This window comes from Patagioenas fasciata, chromosome 16 (assembly GCF_037038585.1).
Source record: "Patagioenas fasciata isolate bPatFas1 chromosome 16, bPatFas1.hap1, whole genome shotgun sequence".
NCBI classification, from domain to species: domain Eukaryota; kingdom Metazoa; phylum Chordata; class Aves; order Columbiformes; family Columbidae; genus Patagioenas; species Patagioenas fasciata.
The window spans coordinates 5,930,306-5,950,748 of NC_092535.1; the positions used below are offsets into that span (position 1 = coordinate 5,930,306).

Genomic DNA, 20,443 nt, shown 5'->3' on the forward strand with positions numbered 1-20,443 from the left:
TCCCCATCCCGGCCTGGCCCGTCCCGTCCCCCCGCCACGACCCGGCTGCCCCGGGGTCACACGTATGGTGTTCCCAATGCTGCGGTCTCGTCTGTGCAACTGGTGCCTCTGGAAAACACCAGGAATTTACCAAATAAGGACTGTCCAATCATACAGAAATACTGATTTTTAATTAATGGCAGCAAATGGTAAACTGTTGACATGGATCCCCTCCTTCCCACAGGAAAAACAGTAAAACTGCACAGATGTGGCAGTTTGAGTTTTCGCACTCCCGATACAAACAGTAGAAAATGTGTTCAACAAAACAATACACTTTTTATTTTTAAAAGATTGTATAAAAACCCGCAAGACTTTTAACATCAAAAATCCTTAGCCTAAAAAAATAGCACCAGGGAGAGTTAGAAATCCTTAAAAAGTATTAAAAAGGCATTTCTGACATCTACCTCTCCTTACAACATCTTTATAAACACATAATAAAAGGCAGCTTTTACAGGGAAAAACATGTCAAGGAAGACTTGTCTACTACAATTCTTACCAAGTAAGCTTAATGCCAAGACAATTCTTATTTCTCTTTTATCTTTGTTTACTTTCCCCAAGTCCTTTTTTTTTTTTCTCTTCTATTTATTTTTCTTTTCATCAGATAGGGAAGGATGTGAGATCTCGAGTATAAAATCAGAGATGCCATGGAGCGGAGGGTACAGCAGCTCGATTTGAAGAGATGAAGTGGCCGGTGGATGGCGGGGCCATCCAGGGGCTGTGGGATTCGTGTCATGACTCTGGTACGAGGACGGGAAGGCAGCAAGGGGTCCAAACCCACCGGGATGGCCGCAAATCCACAAGTGTCCCCAGCACCCACAGAGCCCACCCCACCGGCTGCCCAGCCAGGGGGCTGGTGACAAAGGTGGCACAGGATGCTCCTTGTCCCTGAGCCTTCACAGAGCATTGAAGATGCCAGAAGTGATGCTGAGACCACTTGGCTTTCTCCTGTGTTTCCTTGTGCGTCATCACTTGAGAATGAACCCTCCTGGAAGATTCCAGAGCAACCTCTGGGTAGGATCAAGGAAAAATAAACCTGCAAATGAGCTGGGCTGCCCCTCCTGCCCGGCTGAGCGCAGCCGTGGGTGGGAGCTGGGAAGATGATGGTCACAGAGCCTGGGGACAGGGCAGCAGCCGCACACAGCAGCGCCCAGGAGAGTGGAAAACAGGGTCCCCGCAGGTCAGAGGTAGAAGGAGCCTGGCGAGCAGGTCAATTCCCTGGTGCTGTACAGCACCGAGGGACAGGCTGCCTGCGGGCAGAGGGCTGGCCCAGGGTCTGCACCCAGTTAATTGGAGAAGGCACCCAAGAACCCCGCCAGCCCCACGTGAGCAGTGGCTGCGGGGGACAGAGGGACCGAGGGGGAAGGACAGAGGGACCGAGGGGGAAGGACAGAGGGACCGAGGGGGAAGCATCACGAAGTTCTGTCAGTGCATTGAAATGTGCATCAGAGCTGCCAACACTGCTGGGGTTCATGACAGTGTACATGACATTTGGGGGGCCGCATGTTTAGACATGACACTGACCACTCCGCTGTCCCTCCTGATGCTCCGCATTCCTTTGGCCTACGAACGCTCAGAGAACATTTTCCTTTACAGACCCCAGAGTCCAAATCCACTGTGCTGTATTACCGGGTAAGCTTCTGAACCGCTCAGCAGGATTTTAAAATGTAAGGAAAAGTTTCAGATGCTTTAAAAACAAAGTAGTGAATATTTGTAAACTACAACCAAACATGTAAAACAACATTTCTTAGTTCTAGCTAGAAAAGTAATTCTATCACCTCACAGTTCAGTTTCAGCTACATTCAGGTCTAGGAATCTCCACATTCTTATGTAATGCCTTAAAGCAGCAACAGACGTTAAACAACAAAATTAAAGTTCATCCAAAAAGTCTTAAAAATAAAAAAGATTTGGTTTCTGTATCCTGCATGTTCCGTGTATGTAACCTGACCAGGGTCCCTTACACCTGCTGCTACAGTTTGGGGATTTTTGGCAGTTGCTTCAAGAGAGGTTTTGTTTGTTTAGGAAAAGCAATAATTCGCTCCAGTTCCAGTTTGTCTGCAGCACCCGGCAGCTGCCTCCACGCTGACTGCTCAGCGAGTGCTGCCTTCCCAGCTCTAGGCTCAAATGGAATACTTAATGCTCTGGAGAAGACTTCCCGTCTCATCAGCTATGCACAGAGCTTCCTGCGCTGGGTAATTAAAGCTCTAGTGTCCATCATTTTCTACGTCACTGCCGTTAGTCCCTTGAAAGAAGAGTTACCCTGCCAGGTTCTTTGGTTAAGGACACGTCCTGAGCAGTCCCTGCGGGGCCGGGCGGCCCGCAGTGCAGCGGGAGGGACAGTGCGGGGGTGAGTCCGGCGCAGTGCCCGTCCCCCTCCCGCCGTGGCCGCGCAGCGTCGTTACCAGCGAGACGAGGGACACTCAGTGTGCTACTCGCAGGCAAAGTAATCCTTGAGCGGGGAAAAGAGGTGCTGGATGACAGGGATGCTCCACGATCGCCCCAGCAGCTTCTGGCGAGCCCCGCGGCCCGTGCTGGGGACCTCGCTGTAGTGGAGGGGGAAGCCGAAGATCCTGCAGAACAGAGGCAGGAGAGGGCTGGGTGAGGCTGCCCTGGCCCCAGTGCCACCGGCTGGGACACGGCGTCCCTCTGCCCTGTCCCTATGTCCAGCCTGGGGCTCGCTCAAGACCCAGCCCATCTTACAATCTCACTGGGAAGAAGTTTCTCATTGCACAGAGTCCACACTCCTGGCCAGCTCCCACATTTTCTTGCCGAGCTCCAGTAAAACACGCATTGCTTTCCACCCGGAGCCCTCAAAGCACTCGGCACAGGCGCCACAGCTATTCCTGCTCTGCCCGGAGCCAGCAGAATCAGCCCAGGCAGCACAGGGCACCCGCAGCTCCTACGGCCCTGTCCTGTGAACACAGGTACCGCGACGAACCATCCCACGCTCACCCCTGGGAACTGATCTGCCCCAAGTGACTTAAACCCGCCTGTGGATGGGAAGCAAGTGCCCAGAGCCAGCTGGGGACTCAGGCGATGACCATCCCCGAGGGCCCTGCCAGGAATTAAGAGCTCCATGCTGCACCTGCTGGCCCATGGAAATCTATACGTGGCAAGCGTGAGCACGTGCCTCCAACCCTGATGTGTCTGCGAGCTGCTCTGGGGCTCACAGCAAAACCAAAGAGCCACCAGTAACCTCAGCCAGCAGTTTGCACTAGCACTGCAAGCTGGGGAGCAAAAACCGCACATTAAATATCTAAAGACAACAAGAAAATTCCTCCTCCCAGTTCTGCACATCAGATCCACATTCATGCAGCCCCCCCAGCTTGGCCAAGGTCAATACGTCACTCTCCAAGTACCCAACGAGTTATTAGAGGTCATTTGCCATTAATACCAGAGCAGAGCAGCTCCTGCCAGCGCAGGCACAAGAGCCCGTTGCCCCCAGCAGCACCATCCTGAGCCACCCAAGAGGTGACAAACCCCTCCTGAGCCATCCGAGAGGTGACCAGCTCAGGAGTGTCCCATGGGAAGGGCGCTCAGCGCCCTGGCAGTGCTTTTGGAGGAGCCCTGTGCCTGTGTCCTGCGCGACAGCCCCGCAGACCATCGCCCCAGGCTGTTCCATGGCCATGACCTGAGTCACCATCACGCCAGCGCTTCCGCCTCCTTACGGCAGGTAGAAGTTCAAGAGTAATTTCAAACGGCAAAACTGACAAAGGAACATCTCAGTAATCGCTATTTCACTTTCAAATACCTACATGCCTCTAGCTCAGTTTTAATTAAACCCTAGCAAATACTGTCAATTTGAATATAAACAAGCAAAAATATTTAAACCCTGTCAGTGTTTACTGGTTGAGCCATTTGCTGTGCAAAAGCTCCAGTTTTTGTTCCTGGGAGTATTTGGTGTGCAGGACTGCTAGTAATCGGATTTTACCCTATTCCAAGTTCCTCTGTTCTGTTTTGCCATGAATTTGGGGTGCTACACAGTGTGAACAAAGTTTGGAGAAGTGCAATCTCACTTTGCTGCAGCTGCAGCCACCTGCCATAGCGTGAGCATCCCAGTTCACCACCAGCAAACCCCCCTGGCACCGAGAGGGGCTGGAACTGCTACATAGCACCCCCACATCAGCCGAGGGCTGACACAAAGGCCAGTGTAGGTCTGCACCCCACAATGGACACAGCACGCAGCATCCTGCAGAAGCCCCATCACTATTGCCTTGGGGACAGGGACACCACTGCACTTTTCCCACAGTCTCGTTATTGCTCATTAACAAGCACATTATCATGTGCACATCACTGCAGGGAACTGCACCGAGCGGAAGCTGCAGCTCTTTGGCTCCCAGGAGCTGGGCTTGGGGCCAAGGAGGAAAGAAGAACTGCACGAGCATCACAAAACAAAACCAGGTGGCAGCGAACAATTCAGTGGGATGGTGAAGGATTTACCTGTTCATCCCCGGGAGGTTGCCCCAGAAATAGCGTGCTCGGTGGGCAGCCGATATCTTGATAGCGTCAATCATCACCGGGTTGCACTGCAGGCAATGCACGGAAAAGACAAGTTGGAGGTGGCAGGGGCTCTGGGTTCAGCCCCCTCCCGCACAGACAGCCCTTCCCTCTGCTCAGCAACCCCCCCAGAGGATGCAGTCCAGACAAACCCTGTTCCACACACAGCACAGTCTGATGGGCCACGTGGGCTCTCGAGCCATGGGCAGCTCTAACGAAAATCACAGATGGTTCAGTCCTGATTTTTCTGGGCCAGGATTGGGACCATCAGCCTCCGCAGGGGCTTTTACACATGGGGGCTCCAGCTGACCCACAGCCCGTCTTGGCCACCACAGAGTTAAAAATCCTTTCCCTGACCTCCCTCTGCCCAGAAATAACAGGCTGTTGCTGCTCTGAACAGATGCTTTCTGCAAGGCTGGCAAAAACCTTCCCCCGCAGAACTAAAGCCGGGGGTTAACCTGCTGAAAGCAAATGGGATCCAGAGCCAAGACAAAAGTGATTCCTGACAGAGGCATCAGGCAGGGGGTTCTCCAGTGGTGGGGCCATATGAAACCACAGACAAACCCCCATGGCCTTGGCATGTGTCCTGCTCCAGTGCAACTCCCAAAGCCAGCGGCAATCCCTACCTCCAAGAACCGTGAAATGTCCCTCTTGTCATTGACTCTCATGGCCACCACATTCTCGAACATCCAAAAGAAGGGACGTTCCTCTCCCGCCTTGGGGCGTGCGTAGTTGAGCAGGTGGTAAAACTCAAAGAACAGCCTCCCAGTTCCTTCTGCAAGGGAGAAAGCCAGGGAGTAGGGTTGGGACCAGTTGTGGTACGGGGCCACGCAACCGGTACGGTGACAGCCTGAGCATTGCAGGAGCCACCCCACGATTTGCAGCTCAGAGGGAACCACCACTGACCAAGCTGAGTGGTGCTGAACGGCTCCTGTGGTGCCTCCACATCCCAGAACACCTGAGGACACGCAGGCCCACAGAGGCACTTACCGTAGAGCCCCTTCCTAGCTGGGCTGACGAGGGATGGGTCGTTACAGGGGCTCCCGCCGATCACCAGGTCAAATGGACCCCACTCCTCGATCTGGAGCAGACAGACCCCCATTAGGAGACAGCCCGTAAGCAGGTCCCATTCCCCAGCGGGATGGGGGGCTGGTGGGTGAGACCCACGTGGCCACAGCACCAGGTTCCCCAGCCTCTGTGGCAGCAGAGCTCACATTTCTCTTGGTTATGTTCCTGACGTCGTGCACATAGGTGATGTTGCCCTCGTGGCGCATGGTGCCCACAGCGATGGGGTCCTCGCAGATCTCTGAGGCGATGTACTTCTCCACCTGGATGCCCAGGTCCTTCAGCACCAGGTACCCTGCCAAGGGACACAGCTCTGAGGCTGCCCGGCTTGGTTTAGTCTCCCGGTCTCTTTCCTCAGCAGACAAGCTCGATGTGGCCACTTTTTCATGTCCTAGGTGGGTGCAGTCACACAAGACTCAGGGATGAGGAAACGGGTCATTTTTTTGACCTGTTCCTCCAGGCAGGTTTGCTCCCAGAAAGCAGAACTCCAGTGCTGAGGGAACCCAGTCAAACCAGTTGCCCTCAGGCACATTTTCCCCTGAGCCCAGGTTACCAGCACTGCAGATCTCTCGCTTCTCAGCGACACCAACCACTCAAGACGGCAGTCGGTGCAGCAGGAACCTTCTGAACATTCCCAACACCTCCCAGCATCACTCCCCCTCCATAACCCTGCCCAGCAGTAGGGGAGTGCCTGCTCTCATCCCCTTCCCATGGAGATCCAGCCCCTGCCCTCATCCCTTCCGTCCCACCAAGCTTTCAGACACATGCTGAGGCCACGATACTGTTTATCCCCGACATCCAGTGCTGCAAGCAGCCAGGATGGTTCTCTTCCAGTGCCTCACCTGTCGAAATGCCATCAAATAACGAGAGCACTCGAATCGGTCTCCTCTTGGCTGGGGGGACTGTTGGGTAGATTTTGGGTGCAGCCTGCAATGGAAGGACAGCAATGAGCAGCAGATGCCACAATGCTCTGCGAGGTGAAACCGTGGCTCTACAGGCTTCGCTTCTGCCTTCAGGGCAGTGTCTGCAGGGCCAAGAGCCCAGCACCCTGGAGAGGCTGGAAGAGTGAGACCAGGGCAGAGCCTGAGGGATCCTGAGCTGCTCGCCCTGCCCTCTGCGGCCCTTACGTATTCCTGTCCCTTGTCACTGGTGAAGAAGTCCTGCAGGCGGGTGCTCCAGTCCTGTCGGCGCTGCAGAACCCCATAGCTCCCCGCGGGCTGGCACATGTAGCAGTTCCAGGGCTCCTGCTCCTTTGCCTTGGCCGACGTTCCTCGCCCCACCAGCACCTCCAGACACTCCACGCAGAAGCACCTGCCCAAACCACAGCACCTCGTGCCTGTCACCTCCAGAAACCAAGGGCTCTCCCCTGCCATGCAATGGAGCCCCCACCTCATTTTGCAGGATGTTTTCCCATGCACTATCCTGCTTTTTTAAGGCTGCTAATACAAGCTCGTGACCCTGGCATGTGCAGAGCCTGCCCAGAGTCTCACATGACCCCAGTTCCCTGCACGTCTCCAGGGCTCTGCTGGGTCTCACGGAGCAGGGCCGGACCCACCTGCAGCAGCTGGCATTGCTGCAGAGCAGCAGCTCCTTCCCCTCGCAGCAGACGGTGCAGTAGGACTGGTAGCCATCTTCGTCATACATGTAGAAGAGCTCCAGGAATCTATCCTAACAAAAGGACATGGACAGAGGATCAGGGTCTGTGCTCAGAGGGTGAACAGAGAACGCTGCTTCACGCCATCCCTGGTGCACGGTGAGAGCTCAGAGACACACGTCCTTGGTGCTTCTGCTGGCAATAACATGCCAAGGGACAGTGCTGTGGTGGGTACAGCACGGCCAGGAGCTGGCACTGTCACCCCTCCGGTCCATACAGTGCTGGACTCCGCACCCCATACCCAGCTCCAGCACAGCCGCTCTTACCCTGCAGGTCTGGCAGAGGCCCCCCTGGAAGAGTGGGTGGAAGGTGGCTGGGTTCCTCCTCCCACAGGACAGACAGCTGGCTGTGAGACAGACAGACACCCACTCAGTCCACACAGGGACTGCGCAGGGGCAGCCCTGCCTCTGCACCCATCCCACATCTCTGCCAACAGACAGGGCAAGCAATTACCTTCGAGACTCCCGCTGTTGTTTGTAACTTCGGAAACCATTTGCTCTTTATAAAATCAAAAAAAAAAAAGAAAGATTTATCATTTCTCGTGTAATAAACTTACATGCACTCTACATGTAGATGCCTTATTTCTTGCATTAAAACTGCTCCAGCTTTGTTGAGTGCTGCACAGATACAGCAGGCCATGGGCACATTAGAAATTTTGGTACAAAATCCATGTCCTTTCACTGCTGGAGATACTAGAGCTCAAGCTCAAAGTAGCAATACACGACCAGTGGAGCTCAGCTTGCGGTGCCGTGTCTTGCAGTTGGGTTTGCTGGTGTCTTGTAAGGCACAGCCGACCAACACGAGACCACAAAAGCTTTTCCTTTCAGAAACAAAACTCATGGCCTCGGGAAGAGCCAAACCCTTTCCCAGAGATTTCCCAGTGCTCGAGGCCACAGGGCCCAGGCCATGCCGCTCACCTCGGCTCTGGTCCTCCTCCGCGCGCTGCTCCTTGCCGTTGTTGCAGGGGCTGCTCTTCAGCCTCTTGGTGGGGGGACACTGCTCGAGGGACAGCACCTCCTCCGTCCCGTTCCGTAGGGCTCCACTCTCTGCAAGGATGAGCAGCTCCTGGGGACAAGCCTTGGGAGCTCCCCAGGGCACAGGGGACATCTCCTGCCAGGTCCCACCACAGCCACACACAGAGCCCGTCCTGACCATCCCGGCTCCCCATGCACGGCCAGGGCTCCACCATGTCCCTGCCCTCCAGGAGCTGCTCCGAGGGCACTTTCCTCTGGCTTTTTGCAATGCTGCTGCTGGAACCCCTGTGTGGAGCCCCGGGGCCTTCTTGGCAGCGGCAGAAGCAGCTCAGCCATGTCCCGCTCATACCACCCCCTCACCTGAGGCTTTGGGTGGCCGCAGCCCCTTCAGGCCCAGGGGTTTGAAGCCGGTGAGTGCCCAGTCGATCATGGGCTTCAGCTGCTCCTCCAGCGACTCCCCGGGGGCGGCTGCAAACATCTTCCCCGACCGGCTCCGGGCAACCTGCCCAGAGGAGGGATGGCATGGGCTGGGGTGGCCAGAGCAGCCTGGCTGCAGCATGCAGGGCACATCTGCCATGTCCCCTCCCCACCACAGACACGGCCTGGCAGCCCCAGCACAGCAGCAGCTGCCGGATTCCCATAGCGGGTGTGTCATGCTCTTGCACCTCCCAACCCTGCAACAAGCCCGGCTGTCGTCCCCATCCATCCTCCCCCATCCATCTTCCTCCTCTCTGTCCCCCCTAGTCTGTCCTCCCCCAGCCCGAACCCAGCCTGGGGGCAGGGACAGCCCAGCCCCAGCTCTCGCCCTGACTCTGCTCCCCAGCAAGCAGCAAGAAAAAGAAAAGGCAGAAGATGTGCCTGTGGGTTTGCAGCACCGTAACCCGGTCTGATGTATCATCCCTGACTGAGGATGAGACCCCAGGTGCTCAGCACCAGGCCCATGTGCAAGGGGCACCTGGCAGCAGCCCAGGACATGATGCTGGCCTGAGGCAGAGCCCCCACAGCCAGCCCGGCCCCGGGGTGTCCAGAGCAGCAGCAGCAGCTACTCCAGAATCCCCCAGGATGAGCAGAGTTTGGCCCCGTGGCTGCACTGGGAAAGAGAGAAAGGAGGGTTTTCCCACAGACATCTGCACATCGCCCCAGCAGACAGGGAAATGATGAGTCCTGGCTGGGCTGGGCGCTCTGGAGCAATCCGCAGTGTGTCCAGAGTCAGCCCAGTGCAGAGCAGAGTGACAGCAGGGGCAGAGCTGGGGAGCCCCAGCCCCAACCCCCCCGCATGCTGCCAAGCTCTGTGGTGCTGGGCCCCACAGACCCCCTGCTCCCCAGGGGGACATCTGCCACAGCAACACGGCGGCTCCTTCACTGGCTCCACTGTACCAGCCACCCTCGCACAGCCCGTGTGTCCCTGCACTCCCGGCCCCAGAGCCCAGCCATGTCCCCAGGCACCTCATCCACCCATTCAGCTCTGCCATTACCTCCAGTGCATGGTATATGGCTCGTCGGTAGGAGACCAGCTTGTTAAATGTGGAAGAATTGAAATGCTGCCTAAAGGCCATGAGCCCCACCAGCTTGTCTGCAGAAACCTGGGAAAGAGCAACAAAAGCTTAAGAGCTGGTGCGGGCATGGGCACGGGCAAGCGCATGGGCACGGGCATGCCCTGCTTCCACCGTGTCCCCCACAGCACCAGCTGCAGACCAGCCCTGCAGCGCAGCGGTTCCCAGCATGGCTCTCAGGCCAAGGTGCTGGGCCGTGGCCGTGCCGCAGTGCCGGGCCTTGTCTGGGCTGTGCAGCCCAGCACTGGCTGTGCAGAGGGTGACATGCAGCAGAGGGAGCAGCGGCAGCAGCAGCTGCATTGCACTTGTGATGAGGATGCGTGCTTTGCACCCTCTGCTGGCACCACACGTCTGCCAGCAGAGGCACTCAGCAGACATCTGCCCGGCACAGACACCCGAAACAGTGTTTCCCCGGCTCTGCCGGCAGCCCAGGGGAGGTGCGGGATGGCTGAGGGGTGACAGGCTCCGGAAGGGTGTGCCTCATCAGCCCTGGAGACCAGAGCCTCGACAAAACCCTGCGCAGTGGCCGGGCAGACATCCCCATTGCTGGATCCTGTCACCTGCTCACAGTGGTCAGTCACTAGTTATAGACACCAGAGCCAGGAGAGCACATCAGAGCCTGAGGAACCACGGGGTCCCTGCCCAGGGATGCTGCAGCTGCACCCACACTCAGAGACGACTCAGAACGGGACAGACAGCAAAAACGTGCCAGGGAGGAGATGTCAGCCTGGGGGAAGCTGCGTGCAGGCAGGGGCAGGCAGCAGGCAGGGTGCAGGCAGCAGGCAGGGGCAGGGTGCAGGCAGCGGGCAGGGTGCAGGCAGCAGGCAGGGGCAGGGTGCAGGCAGCGGGCAGGGGCGGGCAGCGGGCAGGGGCAGGATGCAGGCAGCAGGCTCACCTCAGAGAATTTCCCGTCTCCAAACCACTGCACCCAGCGCATGCCCGAGACGGCCTGGCGCTTGGCCGTGGCTCTGTAGGAGACAACGATTGCAGGCCACCAGGAGAAACCTTTGATCTTTCCCCAGACGAGCTCCCCAATTCCAAATTCCTTCCCATCCTGAAAGCAAAAAAAGAGCACAACACAGCTCAGCCCAAAGCACAACAAACTCCCCTTTTTACCTGAGCAGGAGAGCCCTGGAGCGTGCAGGAGCAGAGCTGCTGCACCACAAGTGTCACTGTGGTGAAGCCACATGCTCGACCTCTGCACAATGACCTACAGAAGTTGCAAACCCGTCCCTCACAAAGCCAGCAGAACGCATCCCCGGCAGCGCTGGCTCCAGCCTCACAGCAGGCAGGAGCTTGGTGCTGCCTGCCCCACACCAAGCCCGGTGCCTGGCACGCACAGTGCGGTGTGTGCTTGGTCCTGCCAGCCCTGCTGGCACCGGTGCCTGTGCATGCCCGCTCCTGCCCGCCCAGGCTCTGCAAACACCACAAAATCATTCCTGCCACCATGCACAGCAGCAGTGAGGAAGCTCTGGTAGCAGCCCCGGTGATGGGGATGGCCAGGGCAGGTGGACAGCAGCTCCCTGGTTGATCCTGGGTGTCCCTGTGCAGATGAGGTCCTCCCGGCAAAGGGAACCCCTTCACAGGGCTCACAGCTCAGCTCGTCAGGCTGTACTCAGGGCACCCACCCTCCTCTTGTTCCCACGGGGCAGAGCAAACACAGAAATGAGAAAAAGCTGAGCTGGGAATTTTGGCATGACCATGCCAAGGGCCTCCACCAAGCAGCACGATGCACAGGAGCCGAGTCTCCTCTACCTGCAGAGCCCTCCTGCCCAGCTTTGTTCTACGATTAGCCACCCAGTTATGCAGCAAGATGCAATTGCCCAATTCCTGTGAGTCTGGGGCCCTGCCCTGCGCCCGCAGGCACTGAATCACTCCGCTCCTCCCCAGCAGCCCAAACAGGAGCATTTTCCGCGCACAGACCCGCCTGTCTGGCAGGCAGGGCAGGCACCAGCGTGGCGTGTGCCGCACACGTGTCCCGGGGCCCTGGGAGGCTCTGGTTCTGCAGCCCCATGGGCAGGGGCTCAGTGGGAATGGTCCCCACACTGTCCCCGGATCAGCATCTATGCTGCAGCTGCCGATGGACGGGGACAGCCCAGTGCCATCGTACCGGGACAGGAGGGAAGGGCCCCCAGGGAGGCAGGGCAGAAGCAGCAGGGAGGGTTCCAGAGGGTCCCCTCGCCTGCAGGCTGGGGACAAACCAGAAGAGCTTGTTCAGCCTCACCCCGCAGCATCCCAGGCGCAGGGTCCCAGTGCAGGAGCAGCATTTGTCCCCCCCGTACCTGGTACTCTTGGTCCATCCTTGTGTCTTTGCTCTCTGGCTCTTCAGTCCCCAGCTCGGCAGAGCCATTGGGCCCTTCCTGGGAGCTACTGCCTGAGATCGTGCTGCTGCTGCGGGACGAATCCTGCGAGTCCTCCTCTGTCAGGTCGATGGTCACGGGCACGGATGCAGCTGAGCGTCGCTTGGAGCTCTGTGCAGCAGAGGGATCAGAGTGTGAGCGCAGCAGGGAGGGGGGACAGGAGCAGCGGGAGCAGGGACCTGCCCCACATCACCCCCAGACCCATGTCACTCCCAGCCTCTCAGCCAGGAACTGGAGAGCAAGGAGAAGGGAGATGGGGAGCAGGGATGCCACTGCGGTCAGGAATGGAGATGAGGGCCAGGACTGGGGTGTCTGAGGGAGAACTGTTCTGCTTTTACTTGCAAGTTGCACAGAAAGCGGTGCAGCACTTGCTCTCATCCCCTTTCCTCTACTTGTTCACCCCAGGGTGGTTCAAAGCACCCAGTTCCTAGCTAGGGCAAGCAAAAGCACACACCTCCACTTCACAGGGGAAACTGAGGCACAGAGAGGCTGCAATATGCCTGAAGCGCCTTGGCCAGGGCACAGCAGATGAGCAGGGAAGCTCCAGGAAAACCCCAGCGCCTGCGCAGACCCTCACCCGCAGGGGAGCCGACAGGTCCCTGAGCGTCTCCACACTGTTCGGTTCCTTGATCCTCATCTCGTGCCGGGTCTGCCCCGCCTGGAAGATGAGTCGGACAGGGGGCTTCTGCCGGAGGCTGCTCTCCCAGCCCGCGCTGCCCCGGGGCCGCACCTGCAACCACAACAGAGGGACCGTGGCACAGGGGACAGGGACAGCCAGCACTCCACATCCTGAGAGCACGAGAAGGCAGGGGTGCAGACGGCTGCAGGAGCACCTCCAGCTGAGCCCCCCGCTGTGACCGTGCACTTCACAGCATCTCACCTCACCGGGCTGCACAGCCACGCTTAGGAGTACCCAGCGCTGCAGCCACCAGCAGCTGCTTATGCAGCTTCTGTTCCAGCTGCTATGTGCATCCTCAGCTCTGCACTCCTGTCCCTTCCTCCCTGCAGCTGAATCCATAGCCGGGGGGACCGCAGCCCCCGCAGAGCAGCCATCCCAGGTCAACACTGTTCACCCAGTGTGGGTGCTCTCACAGCACGGGTGCTCTGCCGAGGCACCCAGGGCAGCTTTTCGCCTGCGGTTTCAGCAGCCACAGTTTACAAACAGTCTCACCCAGGCACGTTTCCTGCATCCGGCATGAGTGTGTTTCAAATTGAAATGAGATTTTGCAAGTGAAGAGCCCCAAACCCAACATAGTGGGAAAGCAGAATTTTTCCCCTGGTTGGATTTATGGCTCTTTCTTTTGGAAGCTGCCTCATCACAGGCAGACCTCCAACCTTGGGGTTTTATTTCAAAGTTGAAAAAATAAAGCCAGGGGGCAAAAAAATGTTTCCAGGCACTGGAGGTTTGTCAACCTAGTCAACAAAAGGAGGGGGGAGCAAAACTGAGATCCAGCCCCAAAGCAGCTAAATCCCAGCCACTCCCAGAGTGAGAGACATGAGGTGTTTCAGTCCATCCATACGGCCAAGACTTTTTAAAGAAAATATCAGCATAATAATTATTAGACTTTTGCAACACACAGTGGGCATCGCTGCATCACGCACCTCACCCTCCTGCTGCTGCTGATCAAGAATTTGAAAACGAAAACAAATCTTATACTTGTAAATTAATATTGCATCTGCCATTGGACTGCTGCCCCAGCACGAGAGCTGCCTTGGGGGAACAACCTGGGGGACAGGAATAGCCGGGGGGGCACTCACCCCCTGGGGGGTACTCACCTCCTGCGTGCCCGCCAGGGCCAGCGGCCAGGCCAGGTCCTCCTTGGTAAGCTCTCCCTTGCTGTCCCTCCTGCTGCTCTTCAGGGCCGGCAGCCCCAGGGCCCCGGCATCTGTGTGGGGACAAGGCAGAGCAGCCACGGCTCCATCAGCTGCCCTGGCCGTGCACTGCCCACCCCGCACCCAGCAGCAGGCTGTGGGGTTTGAAGGGACCAAAACCTCATCTTGGAGAGATGCGGCCAACAGTAGGAGAACAAGCAGTGTCCCCGAGGGTCCCCATCATGGTACTGCGGACACCAGCAGTCCTAAACCACACACCCACCCCAAAACCGGGAGGGACTCTAACAGCAAGTGTGGGGACATTCTTATATGCCTCGTTCCTGAAAGCTCAGAGCCACAAGGAAACACTCCCACTATTCAGGGCATGTCACCAGTTCATTTAAAACCCAAGTGCTGGGATTTGGGGACCATGACCAGCGCAGTCCTGGAGCCATGGTGCAGCTGGCAGCACCCTCAGACGGGTGGGGGTTCCCCATGCCTCCCCCCAAAAGCCAGCACCCCAGCACAGCACCCCTGCCCACAGCGGCTCATTGCCATGGCCTGGCCGTGCTGCCAGAGCCATGGAGGGATCCTGGCCACGGCCACCATGCTGCAGCCCCCGGGAAGCCCTGGGGATAGCATAGCGGCTGGGGGATCCCTGGCCCCGGACACCCCAGGCACAGCACATCCCGACTCACCAGGAGTACTGGGTTTGCCATTGGCCTCCAGAAGAAGGGCAGGCGTGTTGTTAGTGGAATTGGTGCAGTCCCCGTTGATGAGGATCAGCTCTGCCCTGCAGTCTGCTGCATCCCGGCCGTGGTTCTTATCGTTTTTCATGGTCGCCTGTGGAAGCCAGAGTCGAAATTTAGGCATGCAGAAAGCCCCAGGGAGGCAAAGCAGCCAGCACAAGCTTTTCAAGCCAGCCATAACTTCTCCTGCCCTTAGCAGAGGGATCTGACTGCGTACAAACCTGGAGCGCTACCAGGAGCTATTGGGCACCTTGACAAGACCTTCCCACAAACATAGTGGCCCTAAAGATCCATCAGCTCCAGCAAAGAGAGGCCCCAGACACAACCTGCTCGCCCTTCGGCAAGTACTGGGGCTTTTCTGCAGGGCTGCCCTGGCCCCACCACATGTAGACCATGGAACGCCCAGTGCTGCCCAGCTCTGTCACAATGGCCATGGCTCCAGAACCTGCCTGGAGGGAAACAGCGTTTCCCAAACATCCACAGGGACCAGGGGACACCCCCATCCCTGGCATCGGCCTCGCTGTGCTCCAGCTGCTCAGTGTTCTCAGCAAACCCAGCACTCCCAGCAAACCCCAGCACGCCCAGCAAACCCCAGCACGCCCAGCAGCGGGCGGGCTGTCCGAGCAGCAGCAGGACGCGCAGGCAGCTCGCCATGGGGGACAAAGTCCTGGCACCCACAGCAAGTTCAGATCCCCTGAAGGAAGAAAACTCCTCCTGTCCCAGGGTGCAGGGGCAGGGTGGGGATCTGTGCTGGCATCCCCTGCCTGGGCACTGTTGCTGTGCAGAGAAATCCCAGACATCCCCCCGGGAGAGGTGAGACCTGCCCTGCCTGCACCCGATGCCTCTGGCTCCCGTGGATGCTCTCTCTGGATCCCGTTTTTGGAAGCAGGAGCTCCCGGGCTCTCCCAGAGGCACCCGAGACAGCACTAACGAAGCTGCCTCATTGCTGGGCTATGGATCTGTGCTGCAACTTGCCCACTTGCCAGCAGTCATATTTCAGGAGCACGTAACTCACCTTGGCAAGCTAAGGAGCAAGCAGAGTTCTACCCACCTAAGGCCCCACCAGGAAGCAAAATTAACCCCCCCCAGCCCTCAAGAAACCCCCAGCTCAGCCCCACTGTTCCCTCCCTGTACTCTCACCCAGCATCACCTCCAACCACTTCCCTAACAATTGGATTTCTGCTTTGAGATCATCTGTCAGCACCTCTGGCAAACAAAGACCAGTCCGGGATTTATGTTTCAGATGCCAAGGACAGTGTTAAAACCTTGATACCATTCAAACATGATGGAAAACAAGTGTCCAGCACCCACCTCTGCAGGGTAGAGCCCCCAGGGACATGTCCTGCTTCCCCCTGTCATGTCTCCTCAACTAAGGGACAAGGAGAAGACTGGCACCAGAGGGAGTCTTAAGCTGCTAAACCCTTATAGTTATGTGCAGAAATCCCACTGCTGCAGCACATCTGCTCCCAGACCCAGCAACAATTCCTGGGAGCTGCTCAGACTTGCCAGGCTGCCCCCGGCCCCCCCTCAGCTCTGGATGCTCAGGATGCAGCACATGGTGCGGTGGCAGCCGGGTCAAATCCTCCATGGTCTGTTCCCCCTGCCCGGCCTGCGATTCTGCAGAACGGCAGTGATCACAGACAGCAGCGGAGCTGCACATTTCACAGAAAAAAACAGTGAATCTGCACCCCCTCAAAGCTCCCCCAGGACCTTCAGAGGACCTTTGCATTTTGTCCTTTGTCAGAAGCCTGTTCAGGAGACTCAGATGGAGCCTGAGCCCAGAAGGTTCAGCCTTCACCTCAAAATGGCTTTTCCTTGCTCAGCCCCAGGGATGTCCGGTGCCCAGCACAGCCCAGCTTGTTCATGTCCCTGCCAGCCCTGCGCTGCGGAGGGGACCCAGCAGCCAGTCTCTCCTCTCACCCCAAGCAAAGGACAGCCCTGCCAGCTGCTCTGCAGGACCCGCAGCCGGGACCCAGCACCCCATGTGCCAAACTCAGCTTTGCCGAGTGCTCAGGGAGCTCTGACATTGTCTTTGTTCCGATCATACAGCGGGGCAAATTAGTTCACTTTGGAAGCAACGGCTCCCTGGCAGAGCTGGAAACCTCCACAGCTGGGCTCCATGGTCTGTGGGACCCGAGCACTGGTGTGAGCACCAGCATTTTGGCTCACCAGGCAGGCAGGGCCAGCAGCCGACAGCAGGAGCAAGGGATGCATGCACAGCAGCATACACACCGCTCGCTCCTTGAGCTTCTCCAGCTGCACCGAGATCACTCGAGGACATCCCATCACTATCCTCCGATACACCAGCAGGAAAGCAAACATCACACCACGACCTAAACTGCAAAGCCAGTTAAAGTCTCACTTTGCCAAAAAGCCTGTACCGAGGCAGCAGGACTGCAGCACCGTCTCCTCTCGCTGCTGCCGGCTGCACCGAGCGCTGACACCACACACCCAAGCCTGTCCTGCCTGGTGACGAGATCTCTTGCCAGAGCCACTGTCCTCGCACGCATCACCACCTCCTGCCTGGGAGGAAGGCTCGGCTCTTTGTCCTCACCTCCCCTCGCAGGACTGCACACCGACATGTGCACACGGGGCATGACGAAAATAACAAGAAACAGAGCACTCCCCTCACATGTTCTGTCTCACGGGAGGAGGAGAAAAACAGCACCGCAGTGTTTGCATTGCTTAATGCCCTGCAAACATCCAGGCATGCACTACAGCCACACGCTTCGGACAAGAACCCACGGAAAACAAAATAATGCAGAATTCCAGCTCTGATGCTCAGAGCTCCCCAGTAGCTCGGCGCCAGCGGCAGCCCCGGCACTGCATGGTGACCAGGACGTGCCCTGCAGTGACACCCCACAGAGACAATGAACCCGCCGACTCCAGATCCCGCCCTAGTTTTGCAATACCAGTTTCTTTAAGGTTTGCCAAACTGGTTAAAGACTATGCCACAATATTAACTGCTTAGAGAGGCTCGGGGTTCCGGCCCAGCCGAGCTCCCTGGCTGCCCCAGTGGGCAGGGTGGCCATGCTCACCTGCGGGGTGTCCAGCGGGGCTGTGGCCCCAGACCTCTGTCCCCAGGCTGCTACCCCAGCCCAGCTGGGGCACGTTTCAGTTTTCTTCCTTGAGAAAACAGGCTGGCCCTTATCAGGTGCGTTCCCCAGTAGGTGGAGAGATTGCAGGGGAGACGGCGGACTTTGCCTCCAGACAGGGGCATGCATATCAAAAGGCTGGAGGGAAGCATTCTACATGATGGCTGTGATGGCAGCCATCACCCAAGCCCTGTTTGAATAACAAAAAGAAATAAAGGACCCCAATTGTTGGGGCTCACTCCCTCCAGCCTGGCTCCTGCCGAAGGGCTCTGGGCTATCTCATGCACAGAAATTGCCTTTAACTCTCCCCAAACTGAGCATTTTCCTCTAATCCTGGGAAGAAAAGAGTTGCAGGGTTGGCAGTTTAGTAAGAAAGGGAGCCCATTTGGGCAGATGCTTATTAAGAAGGGCAGGCTCTCCCTCCCCTGCCCGTTTCCTGTGCCTGGCCCCTCTCCGGCTCTCACCACGCTCCGGCACTTCCCTCCATTTTCCCCCTGTTTCCTTTCCTGCCCTCCTGCCCGCTCCGCTCCCCGCCGGACCCCGGCAGCCCCTTGTGGCCACCCCCAGGCTCCAGCATGTCACCCGCTGCCTTTCAGCAAAGCTGGGTTGAAAGAAAAGAAACAAAAAACAAACCGGCCCCTCCTCTCCCAGTGAAGACCAGGCCTGAGAAGTCTCCTGGGCAGCCACCATCACAGCCAGCCGCTGCTCCAGCCGCTCTAGGCTCTTTACCATGCTCATCTCGGTCCCGTCCCGCTGAGCTGAGCCACGCTGGCTCACCCGAGCCCCCTGCCCAGGGACGTGCCCGGCGCGGGCAGGGCTGGGGCTGCGGGGGCTCCGCCGTCGTGCAGGTGGGTCTCACTCAGCGGTGGCAGGTCCTCTGTCCTGAACTGTCACTGCTTCATCATTTCCCTGCACAAAAGGAAATAATGCTATGACAATGACACCTCACTGTGCCCGTCTCCACCTGCCTGGCCCCTTACTGGGGGGCACAAGCCTGCAGCCCTCCCCAGAGCCGGGGACTGGAACACTTTGGCTCATTCCTCCACATTAGAAATTAGGAACCTGGAGACAGAGGCAGAAGACGCTGGTCCTGCCGCAGGGGCAGCACACTGCAGGCCACTCTCTCCTTCTCCCCCTTTCCGAGGGAGGTCGGTCCAGCACCGGTGAGAGCCCCCTGCCCAGCCCTGGCCGCGGTGCCCCCGCGGTTCCCCTCTCTCACCCGGACTCCCGGGACTTGTGCCCCACATTGGGGCCACTTCGGGGCTTATTGCTCTTCTGCCAATGCTCTCCCTCCCCTGGCTCTACCTCCACCGGCGCTTCTCCCCGGGCTCGGGAGGAGGAGGATGCCGGCAGAGCTCCCCACGGGTCGGTACCTGCCGACGGGGCCGGTGTCCGGCAGCTGCCCGCGCCCCGGCTCCGGCCGCCCCCTATCTGTTCCCAGCCTCCGGGGAACTTCACGCCGGAGGCGCCGGCCGGAGGCTGCTTTCCTGCGAACAGAGAGAAAGCGAGATTCACTGACAGATCGCTGCCCCGAGAACCGAAAACAAAGGTGTAGAGCCCCGACAGCGCTGCCGCCGCATCCCGGGCTCCCGGAAGCCCTCCCCGTGCCCCTGCCTGGGGGCGGCGCTGCCCGGGGCCCGCCGAAACACGGGCGGGGTAACCCCGGCCCTCACAACCCCTCCCCGCCCCGAGGCCACCACTTGCCGTTCCACCGACGGGAACCCGAGGCTCCGGGGCTCTGCCGTGCTCCCGGGCTCTACCCCCGCCCCGGGGCCCCTGCCCGTCCCGGCATCGGGGGACACAAGGGGTCCCCAGCGCCCGTCCCGACCCCGCCGTGACAGCCCCCGGGACGCGCCCCCGGGGTCCGCGGCCGCGGCGCCACCGCGGGAAACTCCGAAGGGGCGGGGGGGCCGGCGGGGCGGGAGGGAGCCCGGCCCGGGGCTGCGGGCGCGCCGAGCCCCCCAAACCTGCCCCGGGGCGGAGCGGCGGCAACAAGTGGCGAGGGGGGCGGCCCAGTTCGCCCGGTGCCCCGAGCCCCCGGGGCGGAGCGCCGGCAGTCTCCAGGAACCGGGCGAGGGGCCGCTCGATCGGCCGGGTCCGGAGCGCTCCCGCAGCACCGTCCGGTGCTCCCGGTGCTGCGTCCCCACCCGCCCCATTGTCCCCCGCCGCCGCCGTGTACAACAAAGCCGCCCACGAGGATGCGCCGCGGCTCCGGCCCGGTGCCTCCGGCCCCTCCGGTCCCCCCGGCCCCGCGCTCACCTGCGCCGCGGCGGGACGCGCCGTCCAGCGGGGCCGCGCCACCGCTCGCCACCGCCCGCGCCCCGGCCGGCCCCCGACAGCCCCGCGCTCCGGTTACATGGCGCTTTAACCCTGCCCGTGCTGGGCAGCTCCTCCTCCTCCTCCCCTCCGCCCCACGCCCGCCGCGCCGCACGCCGGGGGAGGGGAGGGGAGCATGGGGTCCACATCGCACCCCCCTGGGCCCCCGCGGCCCCCGGCCGCATCCCCTGGGTCCCTTACATTCCCCCGGGCCCGCACTCCCCGGGGTTCCACACGCCCCCCACACGGCTCCGCACTCCTGGTCCCCCTGTTTCTCCCCCACAGCTCCACATTCCCCCAGTGCCCCGCACCCCGCGGCCCGGCACCCTCCA

The 20,443-nt window shown here is 59.2% G+C and overlaps 1 protein-coding gene across 8 annotated transcripts; it reads right to left on the reverse strand.

The window, feature by feature from the left end:
• Window positions 1–151: 151 nt before the first annotated feature.
• On the reverse strand, window positions 152–20,143 carry DNMT3B (DNA methyltransferase 3 beta). Of its 8 annotated transcripts, none has more exons than XM_071815557.1 (22): window positions 20,055–20,143; window positions 19,169–19,282; window positions 18,525–18,704; window positions 17,739–17,985; window positions 14,650–14,794; window positions 13,916–14,025; window positions 12,717–12,869; window positions 12,062–12,250; window positions 10,675–10,833; window positions 9,702–9,809; window positions 8,587–8,728; window positions 8,170–8,298; window positions 7,706–7,750; window positions 7,519–7,598; window positions 7,154–7,266; window positions 6,726–6,909; window positions 6,441–6,525; window positions 5,748–5,989; window positions 5,524–5,614; window positions 5,160–5,308; window positions 4,477–4,562; window positions 152–2,606 (listed from the first exon to the last, which is right to left on the reverse strand). In XM_071815557.1, exons 4-22 carry the CDS (start codon window positions 17,922–17,924, stop codon window positions 2,465–2,467), a joined length of 2,538 nt encoding a protein of 845 aa, XP_071671658.1. In that variant the 5' UTR covers window positions 17,925–17,985; window positions 18,525–18,704; window positions 19,169–19,282; window positions 20,055–20,143; the 3' UTR covers window positions 152–2,464. The 8 variants fall into 8 exon arrangements, with proteins under 8 accessions (XP_071671658.1, XP_071671660.1, XP_071671657.1 ...); XM_071815559.1 differs by having other exon boundaries at window positions 5,748–5,893; window positions 18,429–18,704; XM_071815556.1 differs by having other exon boundaries at window positions 18,429–18,704.
• Window positions 20,144–20,443: the final 300 nt, after the last annotated feature.

Coding starts and splice junctions, on each gene's coding strand:
- DNMT3B (XM_071815557.1), bottom strand. CDS start 17,924: ATGCATGCCCCTGTCTGGAGGCAAAGTCCGCCGTCTCCCCTGCAATCT. Junction 10,834..12,061: donor GGATGGACCAAGAGTACCAG/GTACGGGGGGGA, acceptor TTTTGCTTTCAG/GATGGGAAGGAATTTGGAAT. Junction 2,607..4,476: donor AACCTCCCGGGGATGAACAG/GTAAATCCTTCA, acceptor TCTGTTCTGCAG/GATCTTCGGCTTCCCCCTCC.